The sequence below is a fragment of the Pseudophryne corroboree genome, chromosome 5, assembly GCF_028390025.1.
Source record: "Pseudophryne corroboree isolate aPseCor3 chromosome 5, aPseCor3.hap2, whole genome shotgun sequence".
In the NCBI taxonomy this organism is placed as follows: Eukaryota; Metazoa; Chordata; class Amphibia; order Anura; family Myobatrachidae; genus Pseudophryne; species Pseudophryne corroboree.
Window position 1 is genome coordinate 829,467,012 of NC_086448.1, and position 22,836 is coordinate 829,489,847.

At 49.6% G+C, this 22,836-nt stretch overlaps 1 protein-coding gene across 1 annotated transcript in view; it reads right to left on the bottom strand.

The window, feature by feature from the left end:
- LOC134928616 (obscurin-like) overlaps positions 1-22,836 on the bottom strand; it is a 120,740-nt gene that overhangs the window by 86,416 nt on the left and 11,488 nt on the right. The window contains exons 4-8 of the mRNA XM_063924542.1: positions 11,219-11,331; positions 8,951-9,119; positions 8,220-8,301; positions 6,975-7,175; positions 6,575-6,635 (exon numbers count right to left, since the gene is read on the bottom strand). Of these exons, the coding sequence (XP_063780612.1) occupies positions 6,575-6,635; positions 6,975-7,175; positions 8,220-8,301; positions 8,951-9,119; positions 11,219-11,331 (626 nt within the window). The remainder of the gene's footprint in view (positions 1-6,574; positions 6,636-6,974; positions 7,176-8,219; positions 8,302-8,950; positions 9,120-11,218; positions 11,332-22,836) is intronic.

Consider the following 22,836-nt stretch of genomic DNA (forward strand, 5'->3'; position numbering starts at 1 on the left):
ACAGAGAGTGGGATCCCGGCAGCCAGAACACAGAGAGTGGGATCCCGGCAGTCAGAACACAGAGAGTGGGATCCCGGCAGTCAGAACACAAGAGAGTGGGATACCGGCAGTCAGAACACAGAGAGTGGGATCCCAGCAGTCAGAACACAAGAGAGTGGGATCCCAACAGTCAGAACGCAAGAGAGTGGGATCCCGGCAGCCAGAACGCAAGAGAGTGGGATCCCAGCAGTCAGAACACAGAGAGTGGGATCCCAGCAGTCAGAACACAGAGAGTGGGATCCCAACAGTCAGAACACAGAGAGTGGGATCCCGGCAGTCAGAACACAGAGAGTGGGATCCCGGCAGTCAGAACACAGAGAGTGGGATCCCGGCAGTCAGAACACAAGAGAGTGGGATCCCGGCAGTCAGAACACAGAGAGTGGGATCCCGGCAGTCAGAACACAAGAGAGTGGGATCCCAACAGTCAGAACACAAGAGAGTGGGATCCCGGCAGCCAGAACACAGAGAGTGGGATCCCGGCAGCCAGAACACAGAGAGTGGGATCCCGGCAGTCAGAACACAAGAGAGTGGGATCCCGGCAGTCAGAACACAGAGAGTGGGATCCCAGCAGTCAGAACACAGAGAGTGGGATCCCGGCAGTCAGAACACAGAGTGTGGGATCCCAACAGTCAGAACACAGAGAGTGGGATCCCGGCAGTCAGAACACAGAGAGTGGGATCCCGGCAGTCAGAACACAGAGAGTGGGATCCCGGCAGTCAGAACACAGAGAGTGGGATCCCGGCACTCAGAACACAGAGAGTGGGATCCCGGCAGTCAGAACACAGAGAGTGGGATCCCGGCAGTCAGAACACAGAGAGTGGGATCCCGGCAGTCAGAACACAGAGAGTGGGATCCCGGCAGTCAGAACACAGAGAGTGGGATCCCGGCACTCAGAACACAAGAGAGTGGGATCCCGGCACTCAGAACACAAGAGAGTGGGATCCCGGCAGTCAGAACACAAGAGAGTGGGATCCCAGCAGTCAGAACACAAGAGAGTGGGATCCCGGCAGCCAGAACACAAGAGAGTGGGATCCCGGCACTCAGAACACAGAGAGTGGGATCCCGGCAGTCAGAACACAAGAGAGTGGGATCCCAACTGTCAGAACACAAGAGAGTGGGATCCCAGCAGTCAGAACACAAGAGAGTGGGATCCCGGCAGTCAGAACACAGAGAGTGGGATCCCGGCAGTCAGAACACAGAGAGTGGGATCCCGGCAGTCAGAACACAGTGAGTGGGATCCCGGCACTCAGAACACAGAGAGTGGGATCCCAGCAGTCAGAACACAAGAGAGTGGGATCCCAGCAGTCAGAACACAAGAGAGTGGGATCCCAACAGTCAGAACACAGAGAGTGGGATCCCAACTGTCAGAACACAAGAGAGTGGGATCCCGGCAGTCAGAACACAAGAGAGTGGGATCCCGGCAGTCAGAACACAAGAGAGTGGGATCCCGGCAGTCAGAACACAAGAGAGTGGGATCCCGGCAGTCAGAACACAAGAGAGTGGGATCCCGGCAGTCAGAACACAGAGAGTGGGATCCCGGCAGTCAGAACACAAGAGAGTGGGATCCCAGCAGTCAGAACACAAGAGAGTGGGATCCCAGCAGTCAGAACACAGAGAGTGGGATCCCAACTGTCAGAACACAAGAGAGTGGGATCCCGGCAGTCAGAACAGAAGAGAGTGGGATCCCGGCAGTGAGAACACAAGAGAGTGGGATCCCAGCAGTCAGAACACAAGAGAGTGGGATCCCAACAGTCAGAACACAAGAGAGTGGGATCCCAACAGTCAGAACACAGAGAGTGGGATCCCAACTGTCAGAACACAAGAGAGTGGGATCCCGGCAGTCAGAACACAAGACAGTGGGATCCCAGCAGTCAGAACACAAGAGAGTGGGATCCCAACAGTAAGAACACAGAGAGTGGGATCCCAACTGTCAGAACACAAGAGAGTGGGATCCCGGCAGTCAGAACACAAGAGAGTGGGATCCCGGCAGTGAGAACACAAGAAAGTGGGATCCCAGCAGTCAGAACACAAGAGAGTGGGATCCCAGCAGTCAGAACACAAGAGAGTGGGATCCCAACTGTCAGAACAAAAGAGAGTGGGATCCCAGCAGTCAGAACACAAGAGAGTGGGATCCCAGCAGTCAGAACACAAGAGAGTGGGATCCCGACAGTCAGAACACAGAGAGTGGGATCCCAACTGTCAGAACACAAGAGAGTGGGATCCCAACTGTCAGAACACAAGAGAGTGGGATCCCAACTGTCAGAACACAAGAGAGTGGGATCCCGGCAGTCAGAACACAAGAGAGTGGGATCCCGGCAGTCAGAACACAAGAGAGTGGGATCCCAACAGTTAGAACACAGAGAGTGGGATCCCAACAGCCAGAACACAGAGAGTGGGATCCCAGCAGTCAGAACACAGAGAGTGGGATCCCAGCAGTCAGAACACAAGAGAGTGGGATCCCAGCAGTCAGAACACAGAGAGTGGGATCCCGGCAGTCAGAACACAGAGAGTGGGATCCCAACAGTCAGAACACAAGAGAGTGGGATCCCGGCAGTCAGAACACAAGAGAGTGGGATCCCAGCAGTCAGAACACAAGAGAGTGGGATCCCAACAGCCAGAACACAGAGAGTGGGATCCCAGCAGTCAGAACACAGAGAGTGGGATCCCAGCAGTCAGAACACAAGAGAGTGGGATCCCAGCAGTCAGAACACAAGAGAGTGGGATCCCAGCAGTCAGAACACAAGAGAGTGGGATCCCAACAGTCAGAACACAGAGAGTGGGATCCCAACAGCCAGAACACAGAGAGTGAGATCCCAGCAGTCAGAACACAGAGTGTGGGATACCAGCAGTCAGAACACAAGAGAGTGGCATCCCAGCAGTCAGAACACAGAGAGTGGGATCCCGGCAGTCAGAACACAAGAGAGTGGGATCCCAGCAGTCAGAACACAAGAGAGTGGGATCCCAACAGTCAGAACACAGAGAGTGGGATCCCAACAGTCAGAACACAAGAGAGTGGGATCCCGGCAGTCAGAACACAAGAGAGTGGGATCCCGGCAGTCAGAACACAAGAGAGTGGGATCCCGGCAGTCAGAACACAAGAGAGTGGGATCCCGGCAGTCAGAACACAAGAGAGTGGGATCCCGGCAGTCAGAACACAGAGAGTGGGATCCCGGCAGTCAGAACACAAGAGAGTGGGATCCCAGCAGTCAGAACACAAGAGAGTGGGATCCCAGCAGTCAGAACACAGAGAGTGGGATCCCAACTGTCAGAACACAAGAGAGTGGGATCCCGGCAGTCAGAACAGAAGAGAGTGGGATCCCGGCAGTGAGAACACAAGAGAGTGGGATCCCAGCAGTCAGAACACAAGAGAGTGGGATCCCAACAGTCAGAACACAAGAGAGTGGGATCCCAACAGTCAGAACACAGAGAGTGGGATCCCAACTGTCAGAACACAAGAGAGTGGGATCCCGGCAGTCAGAACACAAGACAGTGGGATCCCAGCAGTCAGAACACAAGAGAGTGGGATCCCAACAGTAAGAACACAGAGAGTGGGATCCCAACTGTCAGAACACAAGAGAGTGGGATCCCGGCAGTCAGAACACAAGAGAGTGGGATCCCGGCAGTGAGAACACAAGAAAGTGGGATCCCAGCAGTCAGAACACAAGAGAGTGGGATCCCAGCAGTCAGAACACAAGAGAGTGGGATCCCAACTGTCAGAACAAAAGAGAGTGGGATCCCAGCAGTCAGAACACAAGAGAGTGGGATCCCAGCAGTCAGAACACAAGAGAGTGGGATCCCGACAGTCAGAACACAGAGAGTGGGATCCCAACTGTCAGAACACAAGAGAGTGGGATCCCAACTGTCAGAACACAAGAGAGTGGGATCCCAACTGTCAGAACACAAGAGAGTGGGATCCCGGCAGTCAGAACACAAGAGAGTGGGATCCCGGCAGTCAGAACACAAGAGAGTGGGATCCCAACAGTTAGAACACAGAGAGTGGGATCCCAACAGCCAGAACACAGAGAGTGGGATCCCAGCAGTCAGAACACAGAGAGTGGGATCCCAGCAGTCAGAACACAAGAGAGTGGGATCCCAGCAGTCAGAACACAGAGAGTGGGATCCCGGCAGTCAGAACACAGAGAGTGGGATCCCAACAGTCAGAACACAAGAGAGTGGGATCCCGGCAGTCAGAACACAAGAGAGTGGGATCCCAGCAGTCAGAACACAAGAGAGTGGGATCCCAACAGCCAGAACACAGAGAGTGGGATCCCAGCAGTCAGAACACAGAGAGTGGGATCCCAGCAGTCAGAACACAAGAGAGTGGGATCCCAGCAGTCAGAACACAAGAGAGTGGGATCCCAGCAGTCAGAACACAAGAGAGTGGGATCCCAACAGTCAGAACACAGAGAGTGGGATCCCAACAGCCAGAACACAGAGAGTGAGATCCCAGCAGTCAGAACACAGAGTGTGGGATACCAGCAGTCAGAACACAAGAGAGTGGCATCCCAGCAGTCAGAACACAGAGAGTGGGATCCCGGCAGTCAGAACACAAGAGAGTGGGATCCCGGCAGTCAGAACACAAGAGAGTGGGATCCCGTCACTCAGAACACAAGAGAGTGGGATCCCGGCAGTCAGAACACAAGAGAGTGGGATCCCGGCAGTCACCCGGCAGTCAGAACACAGAGAGTGGGATCCCGGCACTCAGAACACAAGAGAGTGGGATCCCAGCAGTCAGAACACAAGAGAGTGGGATCCCGGCAGTCAGAACACAAGAGAGTGGGATCCCAACAGTCAGAACACAAGAGAGTGGGATCCCAACAGTCAGAACACAAGAGAGTGGGATCCCGGCAGTCAGAACACAGAGAGTGGGATCCCGGCAGTCAGAACACAAGAGAGTGGGATCCCAGCAGTCAGAACACAAGAGAGTGGGATCCTGGCAGTCAGAACACAAGAGAGTGGGATCCCGGCAGTCAGAACACAAGAGAGTGGGATCCCAACTGTCAGAACACAAGAGAGTGGGATCCCGGCAGTCAGAACACAGAGAGTGGGATCCCAACAGTCAGAACACAGAGAGTGGGATCCCAACTGTCAGAACACAAGAGAGTGGGATCCCGGCAGTCAGAACACAGAGAGTGGGATCCCAACAGTCAGAACACAGAGAGTGGGATCCCAACAGTCGGAACACAAGAGAGTAGGATCCCGGCAGTCAGAACACAAGAGAGTAGGATCCCGGCAGTCAGAACACAAGAGAGTGGGATCCCAACAGTCAGAACACAGAGAGTGGGATCCCGGCAGTCAGAACACAGAGAGTGGGATCCCGGCAGTCAGAACACAGAGAGTGGGATCCCGGCAGTCAGAACACAGAGAGTGGGATCCCAACAGTCAGAACACAAGAGAGTGGGATCCCGGCACTCAGAACACAGAGAGTGGGATCCCGGCACTCAGAACACAGAGAGTGGTATTCCGGCAATCAGAACACAAGAGAGTGGGATCCCGGCAGTCAGAACACAGAGAGTGGGATCCCGGCAGTCAGAACACAAGAGAGTGGGATCCCGGCAGTCAGAACACAGAGAGTGGGATCCCGGCAGTCAGAACACAAGAGAGTGGCATCCCGGCAGTGAGAACACAGAGAGTGGGATCCCAACAGTCAGAACATAGAGAGTGGGATCCCGGCAGTCAGAACACAGGAGAGTGGGATCCCAGCAGTCAGAACAAAGAGAGTGGGATCCCAACAGTCAGAACACAGAGAGTGGGATCCCGGCAGTCAGAACACAGAGAGTGGGATCCCAACAGTCAGAATCCCGATGGATCGTTGTATGTATTTTTACCCTAATCTTAAACCACCCCTCCGGCAGTCTAACCCTAACCGCCCCCCATCCCCACCCTACAAGTAGTCTAACCCCAACCTCCCCTTACACTAACTGCCCCCTTAGTGCCTAACACCAAGCCCAGTACTTACTTTGGAATTCTGACTGTTGGGATTCCGACCGCATCCTGTTTAATAATCTAATTTACATTTCTATTCATTCTTTGCTCTCTACAATTTGAGTGGTGAAACAAAAGACAATATTAGATAATGTTTAAGAATTAGTTTCCTAGTTAGTAGTAAATGTTAGAACAAGAGGTCGCACGCATTTGGCTTAGGGACCCTTGTTATCGGTTCAGGAAAATATAACCCAATCCCAGGTCACCCACTAACATCCTCCACTCTGCTCTTCTTGCCCCCCCAATCAGGAGCGGTCTCTTATCCATGATTGGCTGAGCTGCGTAAGAGGCCACCTCTGATTGGCTTCCTGGCTATTAAATAGGGGAGCTCATCGGGGATTAACCCATTTAGTGTAGAGTGCTCCTCATGGGCGGTCCCTTCACAGGGTTTTGTTTTATCCCTATATGGATTACAGTAGAACATGGAGAAGATGATTTCAGGTAAATAAGGACACAACATTTGTTCCGAACAGGATGGAGGAACAGATCCCTCAAACCGGGACTGTCCTGTATAAGTCGGGACAGTTGGGAGGTGCGTTATATTCCTGACCTCTTTCTCCGTAAATGTATGTTTCCGGTACAGGCGATCCAGTATTTCCTCCCCGCAGCATCTAATTTATTTAAGGATAATAATGACTGGCACAATATATTACAGGTTATGCAGATTAGGTGAAACAATTATACATCAATACCAAGAGATTCCGTGGGAGCTTCATCACAGGGAATTTAGTAGGCGGATCCCGAAAGGATTCTCTGTTTATAAAGTAAATAATAATAATAGTCTGAATCATGTTAAAGGACAATTTTACTTTGTTTATAGAACAACAATTCCGGAGATATTAGCGCTTTATAAATAAAATGTGATCGCTAACAATAAAATGCAATAATAGCCGCGCTGGGCGTTACTGTCCGGTTAACTCTTTATACTGCTGGGCCGGAGCAAAGGATACAGTTCCAAAATGAGAATCAAGGTTTTTTTGGTTTCGAAGGCATCGAGCAGTTTGGTGACCCGGCTGTGTGACACTTCCGATAAGATGTCCCGCTCGCGGTGCGCCTGCTGGCGAGTCTTACTTCTCAGCGGAATAAATTTGGCGGCGCATGTTGCCCCATTTCCTTTATGCACCACGCGTTTCACAAAGCTAAAGCAGCCCCTGTACACAGAAGACCAGGAGGGTTATTAGTGTGACATGTAGCACAATGAAGTTGTGAAATGGCTCTATGGGTGGAATTCAATTGTTTGAAAAGTCGGTTGGGTGTCTGTTTTGTTCTGTCTATTAGATAGGAAAATACAGACACCCAACTGACTTTTCAAACAATTGAATACCTCCCTATATGTCTCTATAGCGTGTAAGCAATTCCTGGAGACTGCCTCTAACGCTTACCGCTCGGCGGGGTATAGTTAATGAAGCACAATCTGCGTAGATTTTTAACATAGGATTTTAAGATGTATAAAAATGTTATAGACAAAACGTGGCGTTGTGGGTTGGAAAATAGATATCGGTGAACTTTAAATAGTTGTAATAATTACAGAAAAGGAAATTGATCCCTTTAAAAATGCACAGACAACCCAATGAATTTAGGGAATTTTAATGACTTCAAATTACAAAACAAACTAAAACATAACATGTAAATGAATGAGGGGAAAAAATACTCATTTCTGAAACGGGTAGATCTGCGGTAACGCAACGCTCCTGCGGTTCTTTGGAAACTCCGCAATGAAATAAGTTTACGGGGTGGATTTACTAAGGAGCGGGTGGTCAAAACCGGCAATCGTCAGAACCCCTCCTGATCGTTCATTTCAGAGTTATAGGAGTCTATTTACTAAGACCTGGAAAGAGATTAAGTGGACGGTGATAAAGTACCAGCCAATCAGCTCCTAGCTGTCATGTCACAGGCTGTGTTTGAAAAATGACAGGAGCTGGTTGGCTGGTACTTTATGTCTCTACATTTTATCTCCGTCCAAGGCTTAGTAAATACTATAGACCCCTTACTCCTGAAATATTGACCTATTTCAACGCAGTTCACATAACGCCCATTAATGTCATTTAACTGAGGAACCAGAGACATTGTAACATTCATTTCTAGGAACCTCACTTGTTCTTATTGTGCTGGTATCAAAAACGGGTGAAAATCTCCCGTCAGAACAGTGACAGGAAACGCCATGTGGGCTGCTAGAACATTAATATTCCTCCTACCTCCCAATCTCGTCTTTAACCTCAAAGAAAGATTTCAGCTTCCTCCTCTTGTGCATCGTCTTTGTGTCTTGTTCTCTCTCATCTGTAAGTAAAAGACGACGGATGTCACCTGTCACACAATACAGATCCCCCTCCTTGTTCTCCGGGAGATGACAGTCACCCACATAGATCTTCCTGTACAGATATTATACAATAGACACTTCCAGTGTCTTCTCCGAGGACACAATGTAACACTGAGGAACGAAATGTATCTTCACCGCCTTACAAGTAGCGCAATCCATTCATCACACTGGGAAAACTGATTTACTGTTCTGTGGCGACAGGGAGACCCTAGTGTCCAGGTTCTAGGATTAGACAGCACTGAACCTTAGATGTTCATGCAGCACTAACACCCAGGAAAAAATGTACAATTGGGTCCCAGCTGGACCCCGGGAAAAAAGATTGCAAAACGTGGCGTCCCAACACGTAATAGGGGGTATGGAGATGACGGAAGGTTTTTCATGTGCTAAATCTTAGACCATTTCTCTGCAAACCTGATCTCTGCACATATATGTGGTTGGACTATTTTAATATCTTAAAGGTTTTTAAATGCATCTGTAAAAAAAAAGTAAAACCCCTCCCCCCCAAATAACGTAGACGTAATTATTATATATAAGTCTGACTTCCCAGAAACAGAAAGCATTGTATACTTATCCCGCACAATACAGGCCTCAGCGTCTCCAGATAGTTACCCTCATGCATAATGAGCTCAGCCTTGCAGGAGACCTCCCCCGCGCTGTTGCTGGCAGTACAGGTATACACACCACCATCGCCGCGCTTTGCGCTCCGTAACACGAGGGAGTATTTTCTGTCCTCCTTCACCATCTGGATTCTGTCGCTCTCCTTCAACGGGCTGTTGTCCTGCAAAAAGAAGAAGGTGGAATCTTTATAGAGCAAAGAGACGGTCAGGAGGTTCCTCCAGAAGTTATACCTTGTTACGTTACCATCACGCCATGGAAGAATTAAGGGTCACTCACTAAAGGGTGTGTAGGCATGCACAGGGCTGGGGATACCACTAGGTGAACCTGGGCGGTTGCCCAGGGCTACTGGATTTAGGGGCTTCTGAAACACTGAAGGCGCTGAGGACCAATATGATGGGACATGGTCAGTGGAGGCTCACCTTATACCGGGCAATGGTCAGGGAGGCTCACCTCATACAGGGCAGTGGTCAGTGGAGGCTCACCTCATACAGGACAATGGTCAGTGGAGGCTCACTTTATACCGGGCAATGGTCAGGGAGGCTCACCTCATACAGGGCAGTGGTCAGTGGAGGCTCACCTCATACAGGGCAGTGGTCAGTGGAGGCTCACCTCATACAGGGCAGTGGTCAGTGGAGGCTCACCTCATACAGGACAATGGTCAGTGAAGGCTCACCTCATACAGGACAATGGTCAGTGGAGGCTCATTTTATACTGGGCAATGGTCAGTGGAGGCTCACCTCATACATGACAATAGTCAGTTGAGGCTTACCTCATACCGGGTAATGGTCAGTGGAGGCTCACCTTATACCGGGCAATGGTCAGTGGAGGCTCATTTTATACTGGGCAATGGTCAGTGGAGGCTCACCTTATACCAGGCAATGGCCAGTGGAGGCTCACCTCATACAGGACAATGGTCAGTGGAGGCTCACCTTATACCAGGCAATGATCAGTGGAGGCTCACCTCATACCAGGCAATGATCAGTGGAGGCTCACCTTATACCAGTCAGTGGAGGCTCACCTTATACCGGGCAATGATCAGTGGAGGCTCACCTCATACCAGGCAATGATCAGTGGAGGCTCACCTTATACCAGTCAGTGGAGGCTCACCTTATACCGGGCAATGGTCAGTGGAGGCTCACCTTATATCGGACAGTGGTCAGTGGAGGCTCACCTTATACCGGGTAATGGTCAGTGGAGTCTCACCTTATACCCGGCAATGGTCAGTGGAGACTCACCTTATACCCGGCAATGGTCAGTGGAGACTCACCTTATATCGGACAGTGGTCAGTGGAGGCTCACCTTATACCAGGCAATGGTCAGTGGAGGCTCACCTTATACCCGGCAATGGTCAGTGGAGGCTCACCTTATATCGGACAGTGGTCAGTGGAGGCTCACCTTATACCAGGCAATGGTCAGTGGAGGCTCACCTTATACCTGGCAATGGTCAGTGGAGGCTCACCTTATATCGGACAGTGGTCAGTGGAGGCTCACCTTATACCAGGCAATGGTCAGTGGAGGCTCACCTTATACCCGGCAATGGTCAGTGGAGACTCACCTCATACAGGACAATGGTCAGTGGAGTCTCACCTTATACCCAGCAATGGTCAGTGGAGACTCACCTTATATCGGACAGTGGTCAGTGGAGGCTCACCTTATACCAGGCAATGGTCAGTGGAGGCTCACCTTATACCCGGCAATGGTCAGTGGAGACTCACCTCATACAGGACAATGGTCAGTGGAGGCTCACCTTATACCCGGCAATGGTCAGTGGAGACTCACCTCATACCAGGCACTGATCAGTGGAAGCTCATCTTATACCAGGTAATGGTCAGTGGAGGCTCACCTTATACCAGGCACTGATCAGTGGAAGCTCATCTTATACCAGGTAATGGTCAGTGGAGGCTCACTTCATACCAGGCAGTGGTCAGTGGAGGCTCATCTTATACCCGGCAATGGTCAGTGGAGACTCACCTCATACAGGACACTGGTCAGTGGAGGCTCACCTTATACCCGGCAATGGTCAGTGGAGACTCACCTCATACCAGGCAATGATCAGTGGAAGCTCATCTTATGCAAGGTAATGGTCAGTGGAGGCTCACCTTATACCGGGCAATGTTCAGTGGAAGCTCATCTTATACCAGGCAGTGGTCAGTGGAGGCTCATCTTATACCAGGCAATGATCAGTGGAAGCTCATCTTATACCAGGCAATGGTCAGTGGAGACTCATCTTATACCAGGCAATAGTCAGTGGAGACTCACCTTATACCAGGCAATGGTCAGAGGAGGGCTCCCATCTATCACAGCATCAAACTGAGCTGTTTCTCCACAATGCACTATGACATCTTCTATGGTCACCTGCATATATGGGGGTCCTGTAAGCAAACAGAGTATGTCAATGTAAAGTGCCACTAAATGCACAGCCTACAGGCATTGGGCCTAATTCAGATCTGACCGCCACAGCAGTTAGCTAATGGGCAAAACCATGTGCACTGCAGGTGGGGCAGATGTAACATGTGCAGAGAGAGTTAGATTTGGGTGGGTTATTTTGTTTCCGTGCAGGGTAAATACTGGCTGCTTTATTTTTACACTGCAATTTAGAATTCAGTTTGATCACACACCACCCAAATCTAACTCTGCACATGTTACATCTGCCCCCCTGCACTGCACATGGGGGGTTATTCCGAGTTGTTCGCTCGTTATTTTTTTCTCGCAACGGAACGATTAGTCGCTAATGCGCATGAGCAATGTCCGCAGTGCGACTGCGCCAAGTAAATTTGCTATGCAGTTAGGTATTTTACTCACGGCATTAAGAGGTTTTTTCTTCGTTCTGGTGATCGTAATGTGATTGACAGGAAGTGGGTGTTTCTGGGCGGAAACTGGCCGTTTTATGGGTGTGTGCTAAAAAACGCTACCATTTCTGGGAAAAACGCGGGAGTGGCTGGAGAAACGGAGGAGTGTCTGGGCGAACGCTGGGTGTGTTTGTGACGTCAAACCAGGAACGAAACTGACTGAACTGATCGCAGATGCCGAGTAAGTGTGGAGCTACTCAGAAACTGCTAAGAAGTGTCTATTCGCAATTCTGCTAATCTTTCGTTCGCAATTTTGATAAGCTAAGATTCACTCCCAGTAGGCGGCGGCTTAGCGTGTGCAAAGCTGCTAAAAGCAGCTTGCGAGCGAACAACTCGGAATGACCCCCATAGTTTTGCCCATCTGCTGACAAATTTGCTGCTGTGATCAGATCTGAATTAGGCCCATTGTCACCATGTGCTAGTTATTATCTGCAGTCTCCCTGCTCTCATGCATTCTCTGCAACCTATCCTGCCCTACATCATGTTACAGTGTCCTGCCCTTGTGTTATCACATCATGTTACAGTGTCCTGCCCTTGTGTTATCACATCATGTTACAGTGTCCTGCCCTTGTGTTATCACATCATGTTACAGTGTCCTGCCCTTGTGCTATCACATCATGTTACAGTATCCTGCCCTTGTGTAATTACATCATGTTACAGTGTCCTGCCCTTGTGTAATTACATCATGTTACAGTATCCTGCCCTTGTGTAATTACATCATGTTACAGTGTCCTGCCCTTGTGTTATCACATCATGTTACAGTGTCCTGCCCTTGTGCTATCACATCATGTTACAGTATCCTGCCCTTGTGTAATTACATCATGTTACAGTGTCCTGCTCTTGTGTAATTACATCATGTTACAGTATCCTGCCCTTGTGTAATTACATCATGTTACAGTGTCCTGCCCTTGTGTTATCACATCATGTTACAGTGTCCTGCTCTTGTGTTATCACATCATGTTACAGTGTCCTGCCCTTGTGTTATCACATCATGTTACAGTATCCTGCCCTTGTGTAATTACATCATGTTACAGTATCCTGCCCTTGTGTAATTACATCATGTTACAGTGTCCTGCCCTTGTGTAATTACATCATGTTACAGTATCCTGCCCTTGTGTAATTACATCATGTTATAGTGTCCTGCCCTTGTGTAATTACATCATGTTACAGTGTCCTGCCCTTGTGTTATCACATCATGTTACAGTGTCCTGCCCTTGTGTTATCACATCATGTTACAGTGTCCTGCCCTTGTGTTATCACATCATGATACAGTGTCCTGCCCTGTGTTATCACATCATGTTACAGTGTCCTGCCCTTGTTATCACATAATGTTAGTGTCCTGCCCTTGTGTTATCACATCATGTTACAATGTCCTGCCCTTGTGTTATCACATCATGTTACAGTGTCCTGCCCTTGTGTTATCACATCATGTTACAGTGTCCTGCCCTTGTGTAATTACATCATGTTACAGTATCCTGCCCTTGTGTAATTACATCATGTTACAGTGTCCTGCCCTTGTGTTATCACATCATGTTACAGTGTCCTGCCCTTGTGTAACACATCATGTTACAGTGTCCTGCCCTTGTTATCACATCATGTTACAGTGTCCTGCCCTGTGCTATCACATCCTGTTACAGTGTCCTGCCCTTGTTATCACATCATGATACAGTGTCCTGCCCTGTGTTATCACATCATGTTACAGTGTCCTGCCCTTGTGTTATCACATCATGTTACAGTGTCCTGCCCTTGTGTTATCACATCATGTTACAGTGTCCTGCCCTTGTGTTATCACATCATGTTACAGTGTCCTGCCCTTGTTATCACATAATGTTACAGTGTCCTGCCCTTGTGTTATCACATCATGTTACAATGTCCTGCCCTGTGTTATCACATCATGATACAGTGTCCTGCCCTGTGTTATCACATCATGTTACATTGTCCTGCCCTTGCGTTATCACATCACGTTACAGTGTCCTGCCCTGTGTTATCACATCATGTTACAGTGTCCTGCCCTTGTGTTATCACATCATGTTACAGTGTCCTGCCCTTGTGTTATCACATCATGTTACAGTGTCCTGCCCTTGTGTTATCACATCATGTTACAGTGTCCTGCCCTTGTGTTATCAGATCATGTTACAGTGTCCTACCCTGTGTTATCACATCATGTTACAGTGTCCTGCCCTCGTGTTATCACATCATGTTACAGTGTCCCGCCCTTGTGTTATCACATCATGTTACAGTGTCCCGCCCTGTGTTATCACATCATGTTAAAGTGTCCTGCCCCTGTGTTATCACATCATGTTACAGTATCCTGCCCTGTGTTATCACATCATGTTACAGTGTCCTGACCTTGTGTTATCACATCATGTTACAGTGTCCTGCCCTTGTGTTATCACATCATGTTACAGTATCCTGCCCTTGTGTAATTACATCATGTTACAGTATCCTGCCCTTGTGTAATTACATCATGTTACAGTGTCCTGCCCTTGTGTAATTACATAATGTTACAGTATCCTGCCCTTGTGTAATTACATCATGTTACAGTGTCCTGCCCTTGTGTTATCACATCATGTTACAGTGTCCTACCCTTGTGTTATCACATCATGTTACAGTGTCCTGCCCTTGTGTTATCACATCATGTTACAGTGTCCTGCCCTGTGTTATCACATCATGTTACAGTGTCTTGCCCTGTGTTATCACATCATGTTACAGTGTCCTGCAATTGTGCTATCACATCATGTTACATTGTCCTGTCCTTGCGTTATCACATCATGTTACAGTGTCCTGCCCTTGTGTTATCACATCATGTTACAGTGTCCTGCCCTTGTGTTATCACATCATGTTACAGTGTCCTGCCCTTGTGTAATTACATCATGTTACAGTATCCTGCCCTTGTGTAATTACATCATGTTACAGTGTCCTGCCCTTGTGTTATCACATCATGTTACAGTGTCCTGCCCTTGTGTTATCACATCATGTTACAGTGTCCTGCCCTTGTTATCACATAATGTTAGTGTCCTGCCCTTGTGTTATCACATCATGTTACAATGTCCTGCCCTTGTGTTATCACATCATGTTACAGTGTCCTGACCTTGTGTTATGACTTCATGTTACAGTGTCCTGCCCTTGTGTAATTACATCATGTTACAGTATCCTGCCCTTGTGTAATTACATCATGTTACAGTGTCCTGCCCTTGTGTTATCACATCATGTTACAGTGTCCTGCCCTTGTGTTATCACATCATGTTACAGTGTCCTGCCCTTGCTATCACATAATGTTACAGTATCCTGCCCTTGTGTTATCACATCATGTTACAGTGTCCTGCCCTTGTGTTATCACATCATGTTACAATGTCCTGCCCTGTGTTATCACATCATGATACAGTGTCCTGCCCTGTGTTATCACATCATGTTACAGTGTCCTGCCCTTGTGCTATCACATCATGTTACATTATCCTGCCCTTGCGTTATCACATCATGTTACAGTGTCCTGCCCTGTGCTATCACATCCTGTTACAGTGTCCTGCCCTTGTGTTATCACATCATGTTACAGTGACCTGCCCTTGTGTTATCACATCATGTTACAGTGTCCCGCCCTGTGTTATCACATCATGTTACAGTGTCCTGCCCTTGTGTTATCACATCATGTTACAGTGTCCTACCCTGTGTTATCACATCATGTTACAGTGTCCTGCCCTTGTGTTATCACATCATGTTACAGTGTCCCGCCCTGTGTTATCACATCATGTTAAAGTGTCCTGCCCCTGTGTTATCACATCATGTTACAGTATCCTGCCCTGTGTTATCACATCATGTTACAGTGTCCTGCCCTTGTGTTATCACATCATGTTACAGTGTCCTGCCCTTGTGTTATCACATCATATTACAGTGTCCTGCCCTGTGTTATCACATCATGTTACAGTGTCCTTCCCTTGTGTTATCACATCATGTTACAGTGTCCTGCCCTTGTGTTATCACATCATATTACAGTGTCCTGCCCTTGTGTTATCACATCATGTAACAGTGTCCTGCCCTTGTGTTATCACATCATATTACAGTGTCCTGTCCTTGTGTTATCACATCATGTTACAGTGTCCTGCCCTGTGTTATCACATCATGTTACAGTGTCCTGCCCTTGTGTTATCACATCATGTTACAGTGTCCTGCCCTTGTGTTATCACATCATGTTACAGTGTCCTGCCCTTGTGTTATCACATCATATTACAGTGTCCTGCCCTTGTGTTATCACATCATGTTACAGTGTCCTGCCCTTGTGTTATCACATCATATTATAGTGTCCTGTCCTTGTGTTATCACATCATGTTACAGTGTCCCGCCCTGTGTTATCACATCATGTTACAGTGTCCTGCCCTGTGTTATCACATCATGTTACAGTGTCCTGCCCTTGTGTTATTACATCATGTTACAGTGTCCTGCCCTTGTGTTATCACATCATGTTACAGTGTCCTGCCCTGTGTTATCACATCATGTTACATTGTCCTGCCCTTGTGTTATCACATCATGTTACAGTGTCCTGCCCTGTGTTATCACATCATGTTACATTGTCCTGCCCTTGTGTTATCACATCATGTTACAGTGTCCTGCCCTTGTGTTATCACATCATGTTACAGTGTCCTGCCCTTGTGTTATCACATCATGTTACAGTGTCCTGCCCTTGTGTTATCACATCATGTTACAGTGTTCTGCTCTTGTGTTATCACATCATGTTACAGTGTCCTGCCCTTGTGTTATCTGGGAGGCTAAACTAAAGGGGGGGGGGGGAGTTAACTACTGGGGTCATAACTGCAGGGGCATTACCAGTTGAGGCATGACTACTGGGGCTAAACGACTCGGGGCATTACTACAGGCAAGACTACTGGAGGCAATACTTCACAGGGGCATTACCATTTAGGGCATTACTGATGGGGTGCACTACTAATGAGAGCATTGGAAAGGGGGCACTTCATAAGGGGCATCACTCCTGGGACATAAGGGGCACTACTATTGTGGGCATTGCATAAGGGGCACTACTACTGTGGGCATTGTATAAGGGGTGCTAATGCTGTGGGCATTACTGTATGTGTATTACGGCGTGCTACCAGTGCTCGAAGTGGGCCGGTATACAACAGTATGGTATACCGGCACTTCTTCGAGCACTGCAGGGCCGACAAAGAAGCTGAGCTCCCGGTCCGCCCTCCGTCCCTCCGCCCCTACCATCGCCGCTGCACTGGAAGCCCTGGTTCCAGACTCCCAGCTGCAGCTGATCTGGGACCAGGCCGGCTTTATTATCCCTGCTGCCGCATCGAGCTCCTGTGACCGCGGCGCTACCAGTTCAAATCTGTCGCTGATTGGCTGCTGGCCTGGGGCAGTTTTGAAATATTAGCGCCGTGGTCACAGGAGCTCGGTGCGGCGGCAGGGATAATAAAGCCAGCCTGGTCCAGATCCGCTGCACCCGCCCCCAGCCTCCTCTGCCGCCCCCTTTCTCAGCCCTCTGCACGCCCACAGCCTCCTCCTCCACACTATCTCCGAGGCCCACAGCCTCCTCCTCCACACTATCTCTGAGGCCCACAGCCTCCTCCACCCCACGCCTACCACAGCCGACTCATCCACCGCACCGCAGACCACTGCCGCTGCTAAACAGGTAATCTTACCCTGCTGCCTTTCTCTCTCCCTAGTCTCTACTGTATGCCCTTGCTGTCCCTCCCCCGTCCCTGTTGTCACTCCCCCTGTCCCTGCTGTCACTCCCCCTGTCCCTGCTGTCAATATAATGTGAATTTTAGCTCATACCTTGTGCTATAATGTGAATTTCGGCTCATACCGTGTGCTATAATGTGAATTTCAGCTCATTCTGTGCTATAATGTGAATTTCGGCTCATGCTGTGTGGTGTAATGTGAATTTCGGCTCATTCTGTGTGGTGTAATGTAAATTTCGGCTCATACTGTGTGCTATAATGTGAATTTCGTCTCATTCCGTGCTATAATGTGAATTTTGGCTCATACTGTGTGGTATAATGTGAATTTCGGCTCATACTGTGTGGTGTAATGTGAATTTCGGCTCATTCCGTGCTATAATGTGAATTTCGGCTCATACTGTGTGGTATAATGTGAATTTCGGCTTATACTGTGTGGTGTAATGTGAATTTCGGCTCCTACTGTGTGCTATAATGTGAATTTCAGCTCATTCCGTGCTATAATGTGAATTTCGGCTCATACTGTGTGGTGTAATGTGAATTTCGGCTCATTCCGTGCTGTAATGTGAATTTCAGCTCATACTCTGTGGTTTCGGCTCATACTGTGTGGTGTAATGTGAATTTTGGCTCATACTGTGTGGTGTAATGTGAATTTCGGCCCATACTGTTTGGTATAATGTGAATTTCGGCTCATACTGTTGGGTGTAATGTGAATTTCGGCATATACCGTGTGGTATAATGTGAATTTCGGCTCATTCTGTGTGGTATAATGTGAATTTCGACTCATACTGTGTGGTATAATGTGAATTTCGGCTCATACTGTGTGGTATAATGTGAATTTCGTCTCATACTGTGTGGTATAATGTGAAAGGGGCACCAGTAGGGGGTCCTACTATTGTGGTACATAATGTGTATAAGGGGTATATGGTGTGGTAAACTACACTGAAGGACACGCCCCCTTTTGAGTGGCCACACCCCCTTGCATGCATATAATTACAATTCACTTCACTTTTCCATACCCCACTTCAAAATTTCCACTTGGGTGCTACTACTGTGGGCATTATTACTATTGTGTGACCACGCCCCTTTCTTTTTGAGACCACACACCCTTTTTCCGGCGCGCGCGCAATACCTTTATTACATGGGCACCGTGGGGAGGGGGGTGAGTTCCACCACCTCTCTAGGACCACTTTAAGCACTGATAACCACACTGGGCCGGGCGCTCTCCGTGTACACCCACATGGGGACGGGCGCTCTCAGTGTACACCCCCATGGTGATGTCCGCTATCAGTGTACACCCACATGGGGACGGGCACCATCAGTGTACACCCACATGGTGATGTCCGCTCTCAGTGTACACCCACGTGGGGACCGGTGCTCTCAGTGTACACCTACATGAAGATGGGCCCTCTCAGAGTACACCCACATGGGGACGGGCACTCTCAGTGTACACCCACATGGTGATGTTCGCTCTCAGTGTACACCAACATGGGGATGGGCGCTCGCAGAGTACATCTACATGGGGATGGGCACTCTCAGAGTACGCCAACATGGGGACGGGCACTCTCACTGTACACCCACATGGGGACGGGCGCTCTCAGTGTACACCCACATGGGGATGGGCGCTCTCAGTGTACACCCACATGGGGATGGGCACTCTGTTAGGGTCTCCTGCCCTGTGCTGCCACGTCGTCATGGCAACCGGGAGACAAGTGCTAGCGGAGTAACCTGAGCACAGCTGATACTCCGGTTCGGGTCTTTTGCTGTGCAGTGGTTACAGGCTCTGTGCACGGCAGGGGATCCGATGCTGGTTTTTGTGCTCACAGTCTGTGAGGTCTGAGTGGGGCGTGGACAGCACCTGCTTTATAAGGCCTCTTCTCAGGTTAAGCAGATGCTGCTGAATCTTTGTTGGTTAGTCAGTTCCTGAAAGTTAGCCAGTACTGTGTAGCTTTGTATTTGTTGTTGCTTACTGCAAATAGGCCTGGGGATTTGGTACTACACTCTGCCAATCCAGACCTAGCAGTAAGACTGGAGTCAGTCGTTTAACCTGCTGGGGTTCTTTTGCTACTCTGTGAACTTAGCAGGTTTGCGGCTGTATTCTCAGACTGCCTGCCTAAATCCTGTCTCACTGTGCAAGGTGTTCAGGTATTCAGTTTAGTGGCAGTAAGCTGAACCTGTGCACTGCAAGTGAGTATTAGGATTGTGGAGACTCTCCTTGTGTCTATCATTCCATCTCTGACCAAGGAGTTTACTGCCACACCCGTTGGTAACCCTTTAGGGTTTTGCTGTTGCCCTTAGCAACAGCATTTCGGGTTCTCTACGTATTAAAACACAACATCTTGCTTTTTTCATCTGAGCATTCCTAATAATAGGGAGACACCCAGTTTCTTAGCCTCTGGGCTTCTCTGTTCACTTTGTGTTTATTTTGTTACCCTATCACCTTCTGTGTACGTAATGTCATATTCCCCAGTCTGTCTGTGAGTTTATTTGTTTTGCATCCCTATCCGTTCAGACACCAGTACATTCCTGCAGGCTATGGTGTGCATAACAGTTCAGACACCAGTACATTCCTGCAGACACTGGTGTGCATAACAGTTCAGACACCAGTACATTCCTGCAGGCACTGGTGTGCATAACATATTCAGCAGCCTAATACTCCTGTTGAAATTTTGTGGGAATATGGAGCATACCCCTCAAAATACGTTGCAACAGGTGGTCGATCAGGTGCAGGTCCTGACTCGACAATTTAATGATTTGTCCATTAAAATGCACACCTCCCAGGCCGCTGGCGGAACTCCCGCAGCAGCAGCACCTTCAGGGGTTAAGGAGCCGAAAGTAAATCTCCCGGATCGTTTTTCTGGAGATCGCTCGCAGTTCTTTTGTTTCAAGGAGAGCTGCAAGCTGTACTTCCGGCTTAGGCCTCAGTCTTCAGGGTCGGAGATTCAGCGGGTGGGCATAGTGATTTCCTTGCTACAAGGAGACCCACAGGTCTGGGCATATGGGTTGCAGCCTGACTGTCCGTCGCTTAAAAGTGTTGATGCTTTTTTTACGGCACTGGGCATGTTGTATGATGACCCTGACAAGACGGCCTCAGCCGAGGCTCAGATTTCGATCCTTAAGCAAGGGCGAAGGCCAGATGAGGTTTACTGTACAGAGTTTCGGAGGTTGGCCCATGATACCCAGTGGAATGACCCAGCCCTGAGACACCAGTACCGAAGAGGTCTTTCTAACCAGATAAAAGACCAACTGGTACAATATCCCTTGCCTGATAGCTTGGATCAGCTCATGCAGTTATCCATCCGGTTGGATAGACGGCTGAGAGAGCGTAGGCTTGAAAGGGAGACCGAGGTTTCCTTCTTTCCCAAGGGAACCTCAGACTCTGAGGAATTTTCCGAGGAGCCTATGCAGATTGGGGCTACCCGCCTCTCCTCGCGTGAGAAGACGCGGAGGAGACAGCAGGGGTTGTGTTTGTACTGTGGGAATAAAGGTCATGTGGTAGTATCAACTTGGAATTACCCCCTATGCACGAGAATGTGTCATATGAATGAAGTCTTTGAATCACTTTATATGTAATGGGTCAGAATAATGTCACTGTGATGCCGTACGAGGTCACTCTGCTGCCATAACTCCTTGCTGACACGTCATTTCTCATTTAAAACTACGTGATTAATCGTGCCCTACGGGCGCTCATCACGCCGTCGCAAGGGGCTACGCCCTGTTAAACCCTGCACACATTTCTGGCATTCAATATTTGTATTATATCGAGTATTACCTGCATTCTTAGTTTTGTGGGGGAGGGGCGGGTGCGGAGTGTCGCGGTTAGTGGAGCGTCGGGTACGGTGGGGGAGGGGCAGGTGCAGGGGTGCCGGGGTTGGGGGAGGGGCAGGTGCACGGGTCAAGACGGAAATAGACGCAGCAGCGTGTGGTCGGGCAAGGAGCATGACTCTGCGTCTTAGGTGCGTCTGCTTGTCATCAACGATATTTAAAGTGCTCACCACTCACCAGAAAGTTAAGGGATCATTCCCTGCATCCAGCCACCCAGATCTGTGACTCTATGACAGAGGCGTATCTAGGGTAGGGCAAGTGGGGCACGTGCCTTGGGCGCCTTGGCAGGCCCAGGAGAGGGGGGGCGCCGCCGCCGGCCAGGGCATCATGCCCCACTCGCCCCCGTCAACCCTAAATGTGAGGGGAGGAGAGCGCAGCGTCTCTCCCTCCCCTCACCGCCGCTGCCAGCACTAGCAGCGCTGCTGTGTCCGGTCTCCGGCGTTAGCCAATCAGAGCTTGCGGACCGGCTCCTGATTGGCTGCCGGTCCGCGAGCTCTGATTGGCTAGTGAACCGGCGCCAGACACAGCCGGACGGAGCGGTGAGGGGAAGGAGAGGCGCTGCGCTGCGCTCTCCTCCCCTCACATAAGCGGCCGGTGAGTGAAGGGGGGGGGGGGGGGGCACGGGCACAGTGGGGCATGTATCTGGCACCAAATGGGGCATGTAACTGGCACTGAGTGGGGCCTGGCACTGTGGGGCATGTATCTGGCACTGTGGGGCATGTAACTGGCACTGTGGGGCATGTAACTGGCACTGTGGGGCATGTATCTGGCACTGTGGGGTATGTATCTGGCACTGTGGGGCATGTAACTGGCACTGTGGGGCATGTATCTGGCACTGTGGGGCATGTATCTGGCACAGTGGGGCATGTAACTGGCACTGTGGGGCAATGTATCTGGCACAGTGGGGCATGTAACTTGCACTGTGGGGCATGTATCTGGCACTGTGGTGCATGTAACTGGCACTGTGGGGCATGTATCTGGCACAGTCGGGCATGTAACTGGCACTGTGGGGCATGTATCTGGCACAGTGGGGCATGTAACTGGCACTGTGGGGCAATGTAACTGGCACTGTGGGGCATGTATCTGGCACAGTGGGGCATGTATCTGGCACAGTGGGGCAATCTAACTGTCACTGTGGGGCATGTATCTGGCACAGTGGGGCATGTATCCGGCACTGTGGGGCATTGTATCCGGCACTGTGGGGAAATGTAACTGGCACTGTGGGGCAATGTAACTGGCACTGTGGGGCATGTATCTGGCACTGTGGGGCAATGTAACTGGCACTGTGGGACATGTATCTGGCACAGTGGGGCAATCTAACTGTCACTGTGGGGCATTGTATCTGGCACTGCGGGGCAATGTAACTGGCACTGTGGGCCATTTTCAGTGGTCACACCCCTTCTGGAGCGTGGCCACACCCCTTCTGGTGTGTGGCCGCGCCCATTTTTTCGGCGCGCACATACTTCTTTTTGTGTGCTTTTTTTTGGGGTAGGGGGGGGGCGCCATTTTACAT